Source organism: Oncorhynchus tshawytscha, linkage group LG22 (genome assembly GCF_018296145.1).
Source record: "Oncorhynchus tshawytscha isolate Ot180627B linkage group LG22, Otsh_v2.0, whole genome shotgun sequence".
Lineage (NCBI taxonomy): Eukaryota > Metazoa > Chordata > Actinopteri > Salmoniformes > Salmonidae > Oncorhynchus > Oncorhynchus tshawytscha.
Genome location: NC_056450.1, coordinates 34,358,108 through 34,374,568, shown reverse-complemented (window position 1 = coordinate 34,374,568; position 16,461 = coordinate 34,358,108). Strand labels below are relative to the sequence as shown.

General features: G+C 44.9%; 1 protein-coding gene across 2 annotated transcripts in view; it reads left to right on the top strand.

Annotated features, from left to right (window-relative positions):
* Positions 1-4,050: 4,050 nt before the first annotated feature.
* Positions 4,051-16,461, top strand: part of LOC112221342 (cytochrome P450 3A27-like) — a 32,929-nt gene continuing 20,518 nt past the window's right edge. For both annotated transcript variants that reach the window (XM_042304116.1, XM_042304115.1), the window contains exons 1-11: positions 4,051-4,423; positions 6,079-6,172; positions 6,304-6,356; positions 7,904-8,003; positions 8,084-8,197; positions 9,588-9,676; positions 9,770-9,918; positions 10,720-10,847; positions 13,791-13,869; positions 15,110-15,270; positions 15,419-15,645. In XM_042304116.1, coding sequence (XP_042160050.1) covers positions 4,353-4,423; positions 6,079-6,172; positions 6,304-6,356; positions 7,904-8,003; positions 8,084-8,197; positions 9,588-9,676; positions 9,770-9,918; positions 10,720-10,847; positions 13,791-13,869; positions 15,110-15,270; positions 15,419-15,645 — 1,265 coding nt within the window. In that variant the 5' untranslated portion in view covers positions 4,051-4,352. The remainder of the gene's footprint in view (positions 4,424-6,078; positions 6,173-6,303; positions 6,357-7,903; positions 8,004-8,083; positions 8,198-9,587; positions 9,677-9,769; positions 9,919-10,719; positions 10,848-13,790; positions 13,870-15,109; positions 15,271-15,418; positions 15,646-16,461) is intronic.

The window sequence follows — 16,461 nt, the reverse complement described above, 5'->3', positions numbered from 1 at the left end:
TAATATGTTTTTTATAGCCTAATTTTGGCAGAATTATTTCAACTTATCAGTTGGTGCTGCAGCACCCCCATTACCCCTACTTCCCGAGGCTATGCCATTCAAAACAATTTTTCCCAGTCGGAGCTAGTTTTTTTCACAGTTGTCTTCAATGCACTGAAGTCGGAAGTCTCATATTTCACACAAAAAAATGTACATACCTCGGCCTAAACATCAGAGGCACAGGTAACTTCCACAAAGCTGTGAACAATCTGAGAGACAAGTCAAGGAGAGCCTTCTACGCCATCAAAAGGAACATGAAATTCGCCATACCAATTAGGATCTGACCCAAAAAATACTTGAATCAGTGACAGAACCCATTTCCCTTTATGGTTGCAAGGTCTGGGGTCCGCTCATCAACCAAGAATTCACAAAATTGGACAAACACCAAACTGACCTCTGCATGCCGAATTCAGCAAAAATATCCTCTGTGTACAACGTAAAACACCAAATAATGTACACAGAACATAATTAGATCTCTAATGATCAAATTCCAGAAAAGAGGTTTTCAATTCTGCAACCACCTAAAAGGAAGTGATTCCAAAACCTTCCATAACAAAGCCATCACCTAGAGAAAGACTAACCTGGAGAAGAGTCCAGCTGGCTAGCTGGTCCTGTGGGTCTGTTCAACACAATTAGATCCAACCAAATTATGAGAAAACAAAAAGATTGCTTGACACATTGGGAAGAATTAACAAAAAAACTGAGCAAACTAAAATGCTATTTGGCTCTAAACAGAGAGTACACAGTGGCAGAATACCTGATCACTGTGACTGACCTGAAACGAAGGAAAGCTTTGATTATCTACACACTCAATAAGAGAGGCCGCCGTAGGCAGACCTGGCTCTGAAGAGAAGACAGGCTTTGTGCACACTGCCCACAAAATTAGGTGGAAACTGAGCTGCACTTCCTGACCTCCTGTGGTAAAGTATTTAAGTACAAATATTTTAAGTACTACTTAAGTCGTTTTTATAGGTATCTGTACTGATAAGGTTGGACAGCCATGGAGGAGTGAGGAATTTGGCCCGAGGTCAGGTCATGACAAGGAACTGTCCTGTTACACACACATACTTACATGCCCACTACACCACTGAGAGGAACCAGTTAAGTTCCTGACTAGCAACAGAGATGTATTGGCTGACTAGATGTGCAAGGATTGGACTCTGCCTACTGGAGGGTATAAATATATGTGCTTGTGTAAACATATCTATCTTTGCAGCTGTTTGACCCAGTGGGTGAATAAACTTGGTTTGTGCTTTTACTGGTCATCCATTAGGTTTTGACAAAGTGAAAACTAACAAATGTAATTGTATTTATTTTTGTGACTTAACCTGCTGTAAAATGAATAAGAGTTCTGGACATTATTATTCCTTGTTTGTTTATAGCTAAGATGGCGGTTATTGGTGAGAGTGGAGAGGTGCTCTATCCGAGGGATTGGGACGGGGTGAGTGGGAGGGCATCATACACCTTTCTGAAGTGTGTGGGGCCTCCACTCATCTCATTTCAGTCTCTTGGTGGATCCACTCTCCCAATTAGACCCCGACCAGCCACTATATTGTAATTTAATTTGCAAGGTAATGCAACTGACCACAACACTTACATTGGAGAAAGACTACTCTGTATGTGCAAGGACATAATCCACAGGCTTTTGGTACATTAGGAGAGGAGTTGGAGCTTAAATGCCCTAAAAGGGCATAGTGCCTCAAAGTACAAAGAAGCACTTTGCTTTATAATGTTTTCTGTTCTGTTAAATGTCTGCCCTGTCCACATGCTCAGCCCACATGCCCTGCCCACATGCTCAGAGCGCATCCTCAAGACTCAAAATATATTAAATACGTAAATTAAAAAATGTAAAACTTTACCATTACAAATGTAGACATAGAGGACAGAGAAAAGCCGACCCCAAATATACACTGAACAGAAATAGAAACGCAACATGTAATGCACAAAAAGGTTATTTCTCTCAAATTTTGTGCACAAATTTGTTCACATCCCTGTTAGTGAGCATTTCTTCTTTGGCATGACAGGTGTGGCATATCAAGAAGCTGATTAAACAGCATGATCATTACACAGGTGCACCTTGTACTGGGGACAATAAAAGGTCATACAACACAATGGGGGACATTATGAACAAAATTATCCTTTTTATCGTACAATTTGTAGTCCTTTTGACACTAGAATAAATGTTTCTGACTTATTATCGATGCTATCAGAGATGTTGTTTATTGCCTTCAGTTGCGTTTTAAGTGCACATGTATCAAACCGTAGCAAAACATTTTGTAAAGTGACACTTTTTGCACAAAAACTTGTTTCTTATTGGACAAAATGAGGTAGGTTCCTCTCCGTTTCAGCTCGTTTTCTTCCGCGTGGTTCCTAGTAAATACACCCAAGGACTGGGGTAAAGGTGGTTCCTGTTGAATACACACCAGGACTGGGGTAAAGGTGGTTTCTTGTGAATACACACCAGGACTGGGGTAAAGGTGGTTTCTTGTGAATACACACCAGGACTGGGGTAAAGGTGGTTTCTTGTGAATACACACCAGGACTGGGGTAATGGTTTCTTGTGAATACACACCAGGACTGGGGTAAAGGTGGTTTCTTGTGAATACACACCAGGACTGGGGTAAAGGGGGTTTCTTGTGAATACACACCAGGACTGGGGTAAAGGGGGTTTCTTGTGAATACACACCAGGACTGGGGTAAAGGTGGTTTCTTGTGATGAGGGAATCGTAGGTAGCTCATTTCAGCTAGTTGTGTCTTGTTATTGCTCAAATCAAAATCAAATATTATTTGTCACATGCGCAGAATACAACCGTGAAATGCTTTCTTTACAAGGCCTTAACCAACAATGCAGTTCAAGAAATATAAATATTTACTAAATAAACTAAAGTTTAAAAAAAAGTAAAGTAAGACAATAAAATTACATAACAATAACGAAGCTATATACAGGGGGTACCGGTACCGAGTCAATGTGCAGTGGTACAGCTTAGTCGAGGTAGTTTTTACATGTAGGTTGGGGTATATTGACTATACATAGATAATAGACAGTCAGTTGCAGCAGTGTAAAAACAAAGGGGGGGGATCAATGTCCTGTCTCAGCCTCCAGTATTTATGCTGCAGTAGTTAATGTGTCGGGGGGCTAGGGTCAGTTTGTTATATCTGGAGTACCTCTCCTGTCCTATTCAGTGTCCTGTGTGAATCTAAGTGTGCGTTCTCTAATTCTCTCTTCCTCTCTCTCTCTCTCTCTCTCTCTCTCTCTCTCTCTCTCTCTCAGAGGACCTGAGCCCTAGGACCATGCCCCAGGACTACCTGACATGACGACTCCTTGCTGTCCCCAGTCCACCTGGCCGTGCTGCTGCTCCAGTTTCAACTGTTCTGCCTTATTATTATTCGACCATGCTGGTCATTTATGAACATTTGAACATCTTGGCCATGTTCTGTTATAATCTCCACCCGGCACAGCCAGAAGAGGACTGGCCACCCCACATAGCCTGGTTCCTCTCTAGGTTTCTTCCTAGGTTTTGGCCTTTCTAGGGAGTTTTTCCTAGCCACCGTGCTTCTACACCTGCATTGCTTGCTGTTTGGGGTTTTAGGCTGGGTTTCTGTACAGCACTTTGAGATATCAGCTGATGTACGAAGGGCTATATAAATAAATTTGATTTGATTTGATTTGATAGTCTGGGTGGCCATTTCATTACTTGTTCAGGTGTCTTATAGCTTGGGGGTCGAAGCTGTTAAGGAGCCTTTTGGACCTAGACTTGGTGCTCCGGTTCAACTTGCTGTGCAGTAGCAGAGAGAACTATCTATGACTTAATTTACATTCCTGTGTCAATCATTTACATTCCTGTGTCAATCATTTACATTCCTGTGTCATTTGTTTTACTTCTGCCCGCCCCTCGCCCTCCCCAATAGAGAATGATAGAGGCCTATAATGACCAAAAGGCGTTTTAGCATGGGTAGCACCGTTGAGTGCTTCCACCATGCCTTTGCCATTTTAATGTAGTCAAAGTACTCATCTGGTGGGGATTTCTACATGTTGTAGCCTCAATGGTGCTGCCCACAGTGTCATAGAAGCTATAATGGCACATATATAAATATGAGTCCTCTATCTATCTCTATTCTCTCTCTCTCTCTCTCTCTCTGCAAAGAGTCGCCCGTTAACCCTCAAACTACCGAATAGCCCTTTAAAAAGGTGGAAGTAAAATAATTACACCATTCCTTTGTGGACCGCCATAATATTACAGAAGAAGAAGAGAGAATTACAGGTCGGTCAGAGCCTACGGTCAGAGTCAAAAGCGCAACAGAGCGGAGACACGATGTGGTACTTTCCTTCGTTCTCCACAGAGACATGGACTCTGGTAGCGACACTATTTGCTCTCTTCATGTGGTAAGTACCTTTTATTAGAAAAGGTTAACAATCATGCTTTCTGTACTAACCTGCTGTTGAGAAAAGGACAAAATGTCCTTAATATATCTACAGTAATAATGGAATGATAGTGTTTCACATTATTTTTTCCCAAAAATATTATTTGGCCCACACACAATTTTATTCTAATGGTGAAGCCTTCTTATTGTTCAAAGAAAGACAGACTTGGTTGGGGCCAGCAAATCTCTTGTTGTCAAATTGACTGGGGCCAGCAAATCTCTTGTTGTCAAATTGACTGGGGCCAGCAAATCTCTTGTGGTCAAATTGACTGGGGCCAGCAAATCTCTTGTTGTTAAATTGACTGGGGCCAGCAAATCTCTTGTTGTCAAATTGACTGGGGCCAGCAAATCTCTTGTTGTCAAATTGACTGGGGCCAGCAAATCTCTTGTTTACAAATTGACTGGGGCCAGCAAATCTCTTGTTATCAAATTGACTGGGGCCAGCAAATCTCTTGTTGTCAAATTGACTGGGGCCAGCAAATCTCTTGTTTACAAATTGACTGGGGCCAGCAAATCTCTTGTTATCAAATTGACTGGGGCCAGCAAATCTCTTGTTTACAAATTGACTGGGGCCAACAAATCTCTTGTTTTGACAACAAGATACAGTTTTTTGTTGAATTGTTACACGTAGTACCTTTTAAGTTGAGAACATCACACAGTAGTAACATGTTCTGTTACAGCGTAAGCCTATCGGCAGTAAACTATACAGCTAAATACATTATATGTAAACATTACATAGCCAACAAGTATCTCAAGTAATGTATGTTGTGTTTTATATTGTATCTTGAGTGTATTATCTATACTTTAACTACTGTGATTTGAAATATTACTGTATAATCTATTATCACATTAACTAAATAAGAACGACTGCTCTCTCTCATTGAGGCCGACCGGGGTACTGCAGGCAATGTTTTCAGAAAGTAGCATCTCCAATTGTAGTCAATCTTAATGGTCAATATTCATGGATGTAAAAACAATTCCGAACACAATCATGGTACGAATACTTGATCTATTTCAGATTCAGATGTCCTTTAACCAATTATTTTTTATTATAAATTGTGTGGTTCGAGCCCTGAATGCTGATTGGCTGAAAGCCATGGTATATCAGACCGCATACCATGGGTATGACAAAGCATTTTTTTTTACTGCTCTAATTACGTTGGTAACCACTTTATAATAGCAATAAAGGCAACTCTGGGGTTTGGGATGTATGGCCAATATACCATGCCTAAGGGCCGTGTCCTAGCACTCTGCGTTGCGTCGTGCATAAGAACAGCCCTTAGCTGTGGTATATTATCCATATACAACACCCCCCGGGGCCTTTTTGCTGAAATCACATACGTAAGGATAATTTAGTGGCTGCTGGCAGCCTGCAGTACCCCTGTCGGCCATCAACTTGAGATACTCAATGAAGGGGCAGCACTGAGCTAGCCTGCAACTTCACTTCCCTTGAGTGGCTCAAACTGCATACGATTTTTCCAAAAACTCCTCCATGAAGCAGGGTGGCGACACACTAAAAAAACGGTTCCTGGTCTTCAAAAGGGCGACTGAGACTTCACGTTGAAAACAATTGGGTCATTCCCCTCACTGAATATTTCTCTCTAACCCTATAATAAGGTATGGGTATGCACCTTATGGATTCTTCAAGAAACTCGGCATCCAGGGACCTAAACCTCTCCCCTTCATAGGGACGTTTTTAGAGTACAAAAGGGTGAGGTTACTATTACATTAATACTACTACTTCTGCTTTTGTGTAGTGTGTTGCTCGAACTCACTGGGTGTCCATATAGTGTGACATGAGGACCATGAGGACTCAAGCTGATCTCCTCCCTTCTTTCACAGGGTCTCTTCATATTTGACAATGCCTGTTACCAGAAGTACGGCGATGTGTGGGGGTAGGTGTGTGTGTGGGGGGGGTAGGTGTGTGGGGGGGTAGGTGTGTGTGGGGGGGGTAGGTGTGTGTGGGGGGGTAGGTGTGTGTGGGGGTAGGTGTGTGTGGGGGGTAGGTGTGTGTGTGTGTGGGGTAGGTGTTTGTGTGTGGGGTAGGTGTTTGTGTGTGGGGTAGGTGTTTGTGTGTGGGGTAGGTGTTTGTGTGTGGGGTAGGTGTTTGTGTGGGGGCTGGTGTGTGCGGGGGGTTGGTGTGTGTGTGGGGGTAGGTGGTTGAGTGGGAGTAGAGGTGTGTGTGTGGGGGTAGGTGTGTGTGTGGGGGGTAGGTGTGTGTGTGCAGGTGGGTAGTTGTGTGTGTGCAGGGGGTAGGTGTGTGCGTGGGGGTAGGTGTGTGGGGGGGTAGGTGTGTGTGGGGGGAGGTAGGTGTGTGGGGGGTGTGGGGGGTAGTGTGTGTGTGGGGGGTAGGGGGGGGGGTAGGTGTGTAGTTGTGTGTGTGGGGGGTAGGTGTTTGTGTGTGGGGTAGGTGTTTGTGTGGGGGCTGGTGTGTGCGGGGGGTTGGTGTGTGTGTGGGGGTAGGTGTTTGGGTGGGGGTAGAGGTGCGTGTGTGGGGGTAGGTGTGGGGGGTGGGTAGGTGTGTGTGTGGGGGGGTAGGTGTGTGGGGGTGGGTAGGTGTGTGTGTGGGGGTAGGTGTGTGCAGGTGGGTATTTGTGTGTGTGCAGGTGTGTGGGGGGGTAGGTTTGTGTGGGGGAGGTAGGTGTGTGCGGGGGTTAGGTGTGTGGGGGGTAGGTGTGTGGGGGGTAGGTGTGTGTGGGGGGGGAGGTAGGTGTGTGTGGGGGGCAGAGTGTGTGGGGGGTAGTTGTGTGTGTGGGGGGTAGGTGTGTGTGGGGGGGTAGGTGTGTGTGTGGGGGTAGGTGTGTGTGTGTGGGGGTAGGTGTTTGTGTGTGGGGTAGGTGTTTGTGTGGGGGCTGGTGTGTGCGGGGGTGTTGGTGTGTGTGTGGGGGTAGGTGTTTGGGTGGGGGTAGAGGTGTGTGTGTGGGGGTAGGTGTGTGGGGGTGGGTAGGTGTGTGTGTGGGGGTAGGTGTGTGGGGGTGGGTAGGTGTGTGTGTGGGGGTAGGTGTGTGCAGGTGGGTATTTGTGTGTGCGCGGGGGTAGGTGTGTGGGGGGGTAGGTGTGTGTGGGGGGGGGTAGGTGTGTGTGTGGGGGTAGGTGTGTGGGGGTGGGTAGTTGTGTGTGTGGGGGTAGGTGTGTGCAGGTGGGTATTTGTGTGTGTGCGGGGGTAGGTGTGTGGGGGGTAGGTGTGTGTGGGGGAGGTAGGTGTGTGTGGGGGGGTAGAGTGTGTGGGGGTGTAGTTGTGTGTGTGGGGGTAGGTGTGTGTGGGGGGATAGGTGTGTGCGGGGGGGGGTGTGTGGGGGATAGGTGTGTGTGTGGGGGGGGTGCGTTTGTACAAGTATAGGGGAACTATGTTTTCAATGCTCTGGTGAATTATTTGTAATTCTGGCTCTTTTAATCATTCTTAGTATTTAGTAGTTATTTTAGTATTTTGTCATTCTCTTAGGTTATTTGATGGCAGACTGCCCATAATGGGTGTGATGGACACAGCCATGATCAAAACCATCCTGGTGAAGGAATGTTACTCTGTGTTTACCAACAGACGGGTAAGTAGAAATACCCAAACAACCCTAACCTCTCTAACCTTCAGTCCTGATCCTAACCTCTCAAACGTGTGTGTGGTCAGGACTTTGGGTTGAACGGGGAGCTCCACGACGCTGTAACAACCGTAGAAGACGATGAGTGGAAGAGAATCCGCAGCACTCTGTCTCCCTCCTTCACCAGTGGACGACTCAAAGATGTAAAGACACACGTACATGAATGTACACACACAGCACTCAGGGGTTGTGGAGCCTCTCTAGAGTACGTCTAGTGGAGTATACATCCAGCCTCTATAGAGTAAGTCTAGTGGAGTATACATCCAGCCTCTATAGAGTACGTCTAGTGGAGTATACATCCAGCCTCTATAGAGTACGTCTAGTGGAGTATACATCCAGCCTCTATAGAGTACGTCTAGTGGAGTATACATCCAGCCTCTATAGAGTACGTCTAGTGGAGTATACATCCAGCCTCTATAGAGTACGTCTAGTGGAGTATACATCCAGCCTCTACAGAGTACGTCTAGTTGAGTATACATCCAGCCTCTACAGAGTACGTCTAGTGGAGTATACATCCAGCCTCTACAGAGTACGTCTAGTTGAGTATACATCCAGCCTCTATAGAGTACGTCTAGTGGAGTATACATCCAGCCTCTACAGAGTACATCTAGTGGAGTATACATCCAGCCTCTACAGAGTACGTCTAGTTGAGTATACATCCAGGCTCTATAGAGTACGTCTAGTGGAGTATACATCCAGCCTCTACAGAGTAAGTCTAGTGGAGTATACATCCAGCCTCTATAGAGTACGTCTAGTGGAGTATACATCCAGCCTCTATAGAGTACGTCTAGTGGAGTATACATCCAGCCTCTACAGAGTACGTCTACTGGAGTTTACATCCAGCCTCTATAGAGTACGTCTAGTGGAGTATACATCCAGCCTCTATAGAGTACGTCTAGTGGAGTATACATCCAGCCTCTATAGAGTACGTCTAGTGGAGTATACATCCAGCCTCTATAGAGTACGTCTAGTGGAGTATACATCCAGCCTCTACAGAGTACGTCTAGTGGAGTATACATCCAGCCTCTACAGTGGAGTACATCTCTAGTGGAGTATACATCCAGCCTCTACAGAGTACGTCTAGTGGAGTATACATCCAGCCTCTATAGAGTACGTCTAGTGGAGTATACATCCAGCCTCTACAGAGTAAGTCTAGTGGAGTATACATCCAGCCTCTATAGAGTACGTCTAGTGGCCTCTATAGAGTATACATCCAGCCTCTATAGAGTAAGTCTAGTGGAGTATACATCCAGCCTCTATAGAGTACGTCTAGTGGAGTATACATCCAGCCTCTATAGAGTACGTCTAGTGGAGTATACATCCAGCCTCTACAGAGTACGTCTAGTGGAGTTTACATCCAGCCTCTATAGAGTACGTCTAGTGGAGTATACATCCAGCATCATTGAGAAAGCTGTTGACCTGGGCTCCCTATATCCAGCCCTGAGAAAAGATGAGCTTCAGAATCCAGGATGCAGAACAAATGTGAGAATATGTCTAGTGTAGCAAGACTATATGTATCTTATTTTTTGACAGATGTTCATGATAATGACTCAACACTCCAGAAACTTAGTAAAGTTTCTGCAGAAGAAGGTGGACACTGACGAGGTCCTGGAAGTTAAAGAGTGAGTATGGGTAATGCAATTTGTTAAATGCACGAATGAGGCAGTAACATTACATCTTTCTCATGCATTTTATTGTGTGTGTGTGTTTCCCAGAATCTTTGGGGCCTACAGTATGGACGTGGTGGCAAGTAGCGCGTTCAGTGTTGACATTGATTCTATCAACCAACCCAACGATCCCTTAGTCGTCAACGTAAAGAAACTACTCAAATTCAACCTGTTAAATCCTCTCCTAATCTTAGTAGGTAAGCTGTGTGCGTGTGTGTGAACATAATGTAGTCCCTGTGTCTCTCTGATGTAGTCAAAGAGGAATTACATGCCTTTGTAGTCCCTGTGTCTCTCTGATGTAGTCAAAGAGGAATTACATGCCTTTGTAGTCCCTGTATCTCTCTGATGTAGTCAAAGAGGAATGACGTGCCTTTGTAGTCCCTGTATCTCTCTGATGTAGTCAAAGAGGAATGATGTGCCTTTGTAGTCCCTGTATCTCTCTGATGTAGTCAATGAGGAATGACGTGCCTTTGTAGTCCCTGTATCTCTCTGATGTAGTCAAAGAGGAATGATGTGCCTTTGTAGTCCCTGTATCTCTCTGATGTAGTCAAAGAGGAATGACGTGCCTTTGAAGTCCCTGTATCTCTCTGATGTAGTCAAAGAGGAATTACATGCCTTTGTAGTCCTTGTATCTCTCTGATGTAGTCAATGAGGAATGACGTGCCTTTGTAGTCCCTGTATCTCTCTGATGTAGTCAAAGAGGAATTACATGCCTTTGTAGTCCCTGTATCTCTCTGATGTAGTCAATGAGGAATGACGTGCCTTTGTAGTCCCTGTATCTCTCTGATGTAGTCAATGAGGAATGACGTGCCTTTGTAGTCCCTGTATCTCTCTGATGTAGCCTTGTTAATTAAGCAATGTATTTTTCATTTCCATGTACAGTGTAAATTGCCACTCTTTTCTTTTATTAATTCCTCACCTCTTCTTGTTTCTTCATTTCAATGATCTTCTCTCCTGTCTCCTCCTCTTCTGTTACTTCTCTCCTTCTCTCACTCCAGTGTTGTTCCCGTTTATGCGTCCGCTCCTGGAAAAGTGTAATGTCTCTTTCCTACCTGCTGGTGCTATGAAATTCTTCTATTCCTTCCTGAGGAAGATCAAAGCAGAGAGGAGCAAGAATGTACACAATGTGAGCTACAACCCTTAACCTAACCACCTACCCTTAACCTAACCACCTACCCTAAACCTAACCACCTACCCTAAACCTAACCACCTACCCTTAACCTAACCACCTACCCTTAACCTAACCACCTACCCTTAACCTAACCACCTACCCTTAACCTAACCACCTACCCTAAACCTAACCACCTACCCTAAACCTAACCACCTACCCTAAACCTAACCACCTACCCTAAACCTAACCACCTACCCTAAACCTAACCACCTACCCTTAACCTAACCACCTACCCTTAACCTAACCACCTACCCTTAACCTAACCACCCTAAACCTAACCACCTAACCCACCTACCCTTAACCAAACCACCTACCCTAAACCTAACCACCTACCTAAACCTAACCACCTACCCTAAACCTAACCACCTACCCTAAACCTAACCACCTACCCTTAACCTAACCACCTACCCTAAACCTAACCACCTACCCTAAACCTAACCACCTACCCTTAACCTAACCACCTACCCTAAACCTAACCACCTACCCTAAACCTAACCACCTACCTAAACCTAACCACCTACCCTAAACCTAACCACCTACCCTTAACCTAACCACCTACCCTAACCTAACCACCTACCCTAAACCTAACCACCTACCCTTAACCTAACCACCTACCCTAAACCTAACCACCTACCCTAAACCTAACCACCTACCCTAAACCTAACCACCTACCCTAAACCTAACTACCTACCCTAAACCTAACCACCTACCCTTAACCATAACCACCTACCTGCCTAAACCTAACCCACTTACCCTAAACCTAACCACCTACCCTTAACCTAACCACCTACCTTTAACCTAACCACATACCCTTAACCTAACCACCTACCCTTAACCTAACCACCTACCCTAAACCTAACCACCTACCCTAAACCTAACCACCTGCCCTAAACCTAACCACCTACCCTTAACCTAACCACCTACCCTAAACCTAACCACCTACCCTTAACCTAACCACCTACCTTTAACCTAACCACATACCCTTAACCTAACCACCTACCCTTAACCTAACCACCTACCCTAAACCTAACCACCTACCCTAAACCTAACCACCTACCCTTAACCATAACCACCTACCCTAAACCTAACCACCTACCCTTAACCATAACCACCTACCCTTAACCTAACCACCTACCCTAAACCTAACCACCTACCCTTAACCTAACCACCTACCTAAACCTAACCACCTACCCTAAACCTAACCACCTACCCTTAACCATAAACACCTGCCCTAAACCTAACCACCTACCCTTAACCATAACCACCTACCCTTAACCTAACCACCTACCCTTAACCATAACCACCTACCCTTAAACTAACCACCTACCCTTAACCATAACCACCTACCTAAACCTAACCACCTACCCTTAACCATAACCACCTACCCTTAACCATAACCACCTACCCTAAACCTAACCACCTACCCTAAACCTAACCACCTACCCTTAACCATAACCACCTACCCTAAACCTAACCACCTACCCTTAACCATAACCATAACCACCTACCCTAAACCTAACGACCTACCCTAAACCTAACCACCTACCCTAAACCTAACCACCACATACCCTAAACCTAACCACCTACCCTAAACCTAACCACCTACCCTTAACCATAACCACCTACCCTTAACCTAACCACCTACCCTTAACCATAACCACCTACCCTAAACCTAACCACCTACCCTAAACCTAACCACCTACCCTAAACCTAACCACCTACCTTACCCTAAACCTAACCACCTACCCTAAACCTAACCACATACCCTAAACCTAACCACCTACCCTAAACCTAACCACCTACCCTTAACCATAAACACCTGCCCTAAATCTAACCACCTACCCTAAACCTAACCACCTACCCTAAACCTAACCACCTACCTACCCTAAACCTAACCACCTACCCTAAACCTAACCACCTACCCTAAACCATAACCACCTACCCTTAACCTAACCACCTACCCTTAACCTAACCACCTACCCTTAACCATAACCACCTACCTAAACCTAACCACCTACCCTAAACCTAACCACCTACCCTAAACCTAACCACCTACCTTACCCTAAACCTAACCACCTACCCTAAACCTAACCACATACCCTAAACCTAACCACCTACCCTAAACCTAACCACCTACCCTTAACCATAAACACCTGCCCTAAATCTAACCACCTACCCTAAACCTAACCACCTACCCTAAACCTAACCACCTACCTTACCCTAAACCTAACCACCTACCCTAAACCTAACCACCTACCCTAAACCTAACCTATCCTGATGCCTAGTCACTTCAAACTGCATGGGCTCTACAGTGCAACCATTTTACTCACATATGCTCCTAAATATTTAGCTGTGCCACCTGGAATTTTGTATTTAGGAGCACCAGCACCCATGGCAAAAATTAAGGATTCTAGCTTTAATATCAGAAATATTTTTCATTTGTGTTCCTACATTTCCTTGTGTACGCCTAGATTTTCAATTTAGGTGCACGCAAGCTCCCTGTAAAAAAGGTCAGCTTCGAGCCCTGCCTGCCTCTATATACATACAGTACCTACCTTACTATCTCGTACCCCTGCACTTGATATGGTATGGGTTCTCCCTGTATATAGCTTCATTCTTGTGTATTTTATTACTCATGTTGCTATTTTTATATTTATTTAACTATAAATAAACTAACTAACTAACTAACTTCATTATATTTAACTCTATCATTGGGACGGGCTCATAAGCAACAATTTCATGGCAAAGTCTATGTGACAAATACAATTTCATTTCATTTCATTTCCACCCCAACCATACCCCAGTCAGTACTAGGCATAAACCCCAAACCTTATCCTCAACCCCACTGAAGTGGCATCATGATTACTGATAGGTGTGGTGTTTGGTTTGGCCCTGCAGACCAGAGTGGACTTAATGCAGCTGATGGTGGACTCTCAGATCCCACAGGACCACAGGTCCAAGGAGGCTGCACACAAAGGTAAGTAACTCAAAATCATGGACAGGGGTGACAACGGTCATTTTGTGGTTCGTTCTGCGCTATTGTGTTGTGGTTCTCTCTGTACAACCTAATCTCAGAGTGTTTCATATTATTCTACCATTCAAAAGTTTGGGGTCACATAGAAATGTCCTTGTTTTTGTCCATTAAAATAACCTCAAATTGATCAGAAATACAGTGTAGACATAGTTAATGTTGTAAATGACTATTGTAGCTGGATTTTTAATGGAATATCTACGTAGGCGTACAGAGGCCCATTATCAGCAACCATCACTCCTGTGTTCCAAAGGCACGTTGTGTTAGCTAATCCAAGTTTATAACTTTCAAGGGCTAATTTATCATTAGAAAACCCTTTTGCAACAGCTCAGTTGTCCTGATTAAAGAAGCAATAAAAGAAGCAATAAAACTGTCCTTCTCTAGACTTGTTGAGTATCTGGAGCACAAGTAAAATGTGCCGTTGTATAGCCAATCCCATGCTGTTCTACACATTTTGCAATGAAGTTTATAGAATTTAGCATTGCTATAGCTAATTTCCTGCTATTAAACACGCAGCTGAGATAAAAGACCCTGTAAGCCCCCCGCCTTGCAGGGTCTGCTGGGGTGTGTGGTATGCCAGTGTTGATTGATTAATGAATGAATGAATGAATTAATCTTATGCTATACAAAGATAAATAACATACATTTTTCTAAACTAATCCAATCTGTTAGTTGGATTTATTGCACCCATTACTGAAATGGTAGTTCCAGTTTAGATGGAATCTGAATAGAGATTGTGGGAATCCACTTCGGATGAAATTCCAATAGGATTTAAACATCACTTTGCAAGCCAGCATAATGTGACTTGATGCTGGTCACTAGTGTCCAACACACAGCGAATACTGGACACCAGCAAAAAACACAGCAAATGCTGAGCACCAGCAAAACCACAGCAAAGGCTGGTCCCCAGCGAAAACACAATGAAGGATGGGATGCCAGCATAACCAACTAGACCATGCTGGTCAGACCAGTTTGACCAGCTAGATCATGCTGGTCTGCCAGCATAACCAGCTAGACAATGTTTGTCAGCCAGCAGAACCCATTAGACCATGCTGGTCAGACCTGTTTGACCAGCATAGACAAGCAGAACCCAGCATGGAACAGCATAGACCAGCTTGAAATGTATGCTGGTCTAGATGTTTGGTTTTCAGCAGGGCTGAGCGATTGTGTTGTGGTTGTGTTCCAGGGCTGACAGACCATGAGATCCTGTCCCAGGCGTTGACATACATCTTTGGGGGCTATGAGACCAGCAGCAGCACACTGGGTTTCCTATCCTATAACCTGGCAACAAACCCTGACGTCCAGGCTGCCTTGCAGGATGAGATCGACCAGATCTTCCCCGACAAGGTGACCTCAAGCTGCTATTTTCACCCCATTCTGGAACTTTGAGGATTTATGACATAGCCCCTCTAGTAATTAAATAGGATCTCGATGGCCAAAGGTCACTCAAGTGTTTCCCATGAAGGGTAGTGAAGTTGTGCCTGTCTCCCTGCAGGCTCCGCCCACCTATGAAGGGCTGATGCAGATGGAGTATCTGGACATGGTCATCAACGAGACCTTGCGGGTGTATCCCATCATCAGCCGGCTAGAGAGGGTTGCCAAGGTGACCGTGGAGGTGAATGGTGTGACCATCCCCAAGGGAACTGTTGTCATGATCCCAATCATGGTCCTTCACCACCACCCAACACACTGGCCCAAACCTGAAGTCTTCCGACCAGAGAGGTACGGTACATACAGTAACACTCGTCTCTGCTTTACGACTTGGTCGTTTCTCACAAAACTGGAACAAAAAACAGACCATGATGGCGCAGTGGTCTAAGGCACTGCATCACAGTGCTAGAGATTCTGGGTTTAAGCCCAGAATCTCTGTCGCAGCCGGCTGCGCCCGGGAGGCCCATGGGGCGGCGTACAATTGGCCCAGCGTCGTCCGGGTTAGGGAGGGTTTGGCCGGCAAAGATATCCTTGTCTCATTACGCACTAGCGACTCCTGTGGCAGGCTGTGCACAGTGCAAGCTGACCAGGTCGCCAGGTGTACGGTGTTTCCTCCGACACATTGGTGCGGCTGGCTTCCGGGTTGAATGTGCATTGTGTCAGGAAGCAGTGTGGCTTGGTTGGGTTGTGTTTTGGAGGATGCGTGGCTCTCGACCTTCGTCTCTCCTGAGTCCGTAGGGGAGTTGCAGCGATGAGACAAGACTGTAACTACCAATTGAATTACAATGAAATTGGGGAGAAAAAAGGGGTAAAAAAATAAATAAACCATGTACCAAACATCCTTCCTCCAAATGACTTTTTTGTGTATTATATTTTGAAAAAGTAATGTATTCAATTTCATAAAGAACCAAAAAGTCATGGTCTGTTGTTCCTGTTTAATGTGGAATGACCCAAACTCTTGGCTCTACTCTATCCTACTGTACTCTACCATAGTAAAGAACAAATAGTCTCCTCTACTGAGTCCTACTACACAGTTACTGAACACTACCAATTATAGAGACTGTGGAGTTACTGACCACCACTCTAGTTATAGAGTCTGTAGAGTTA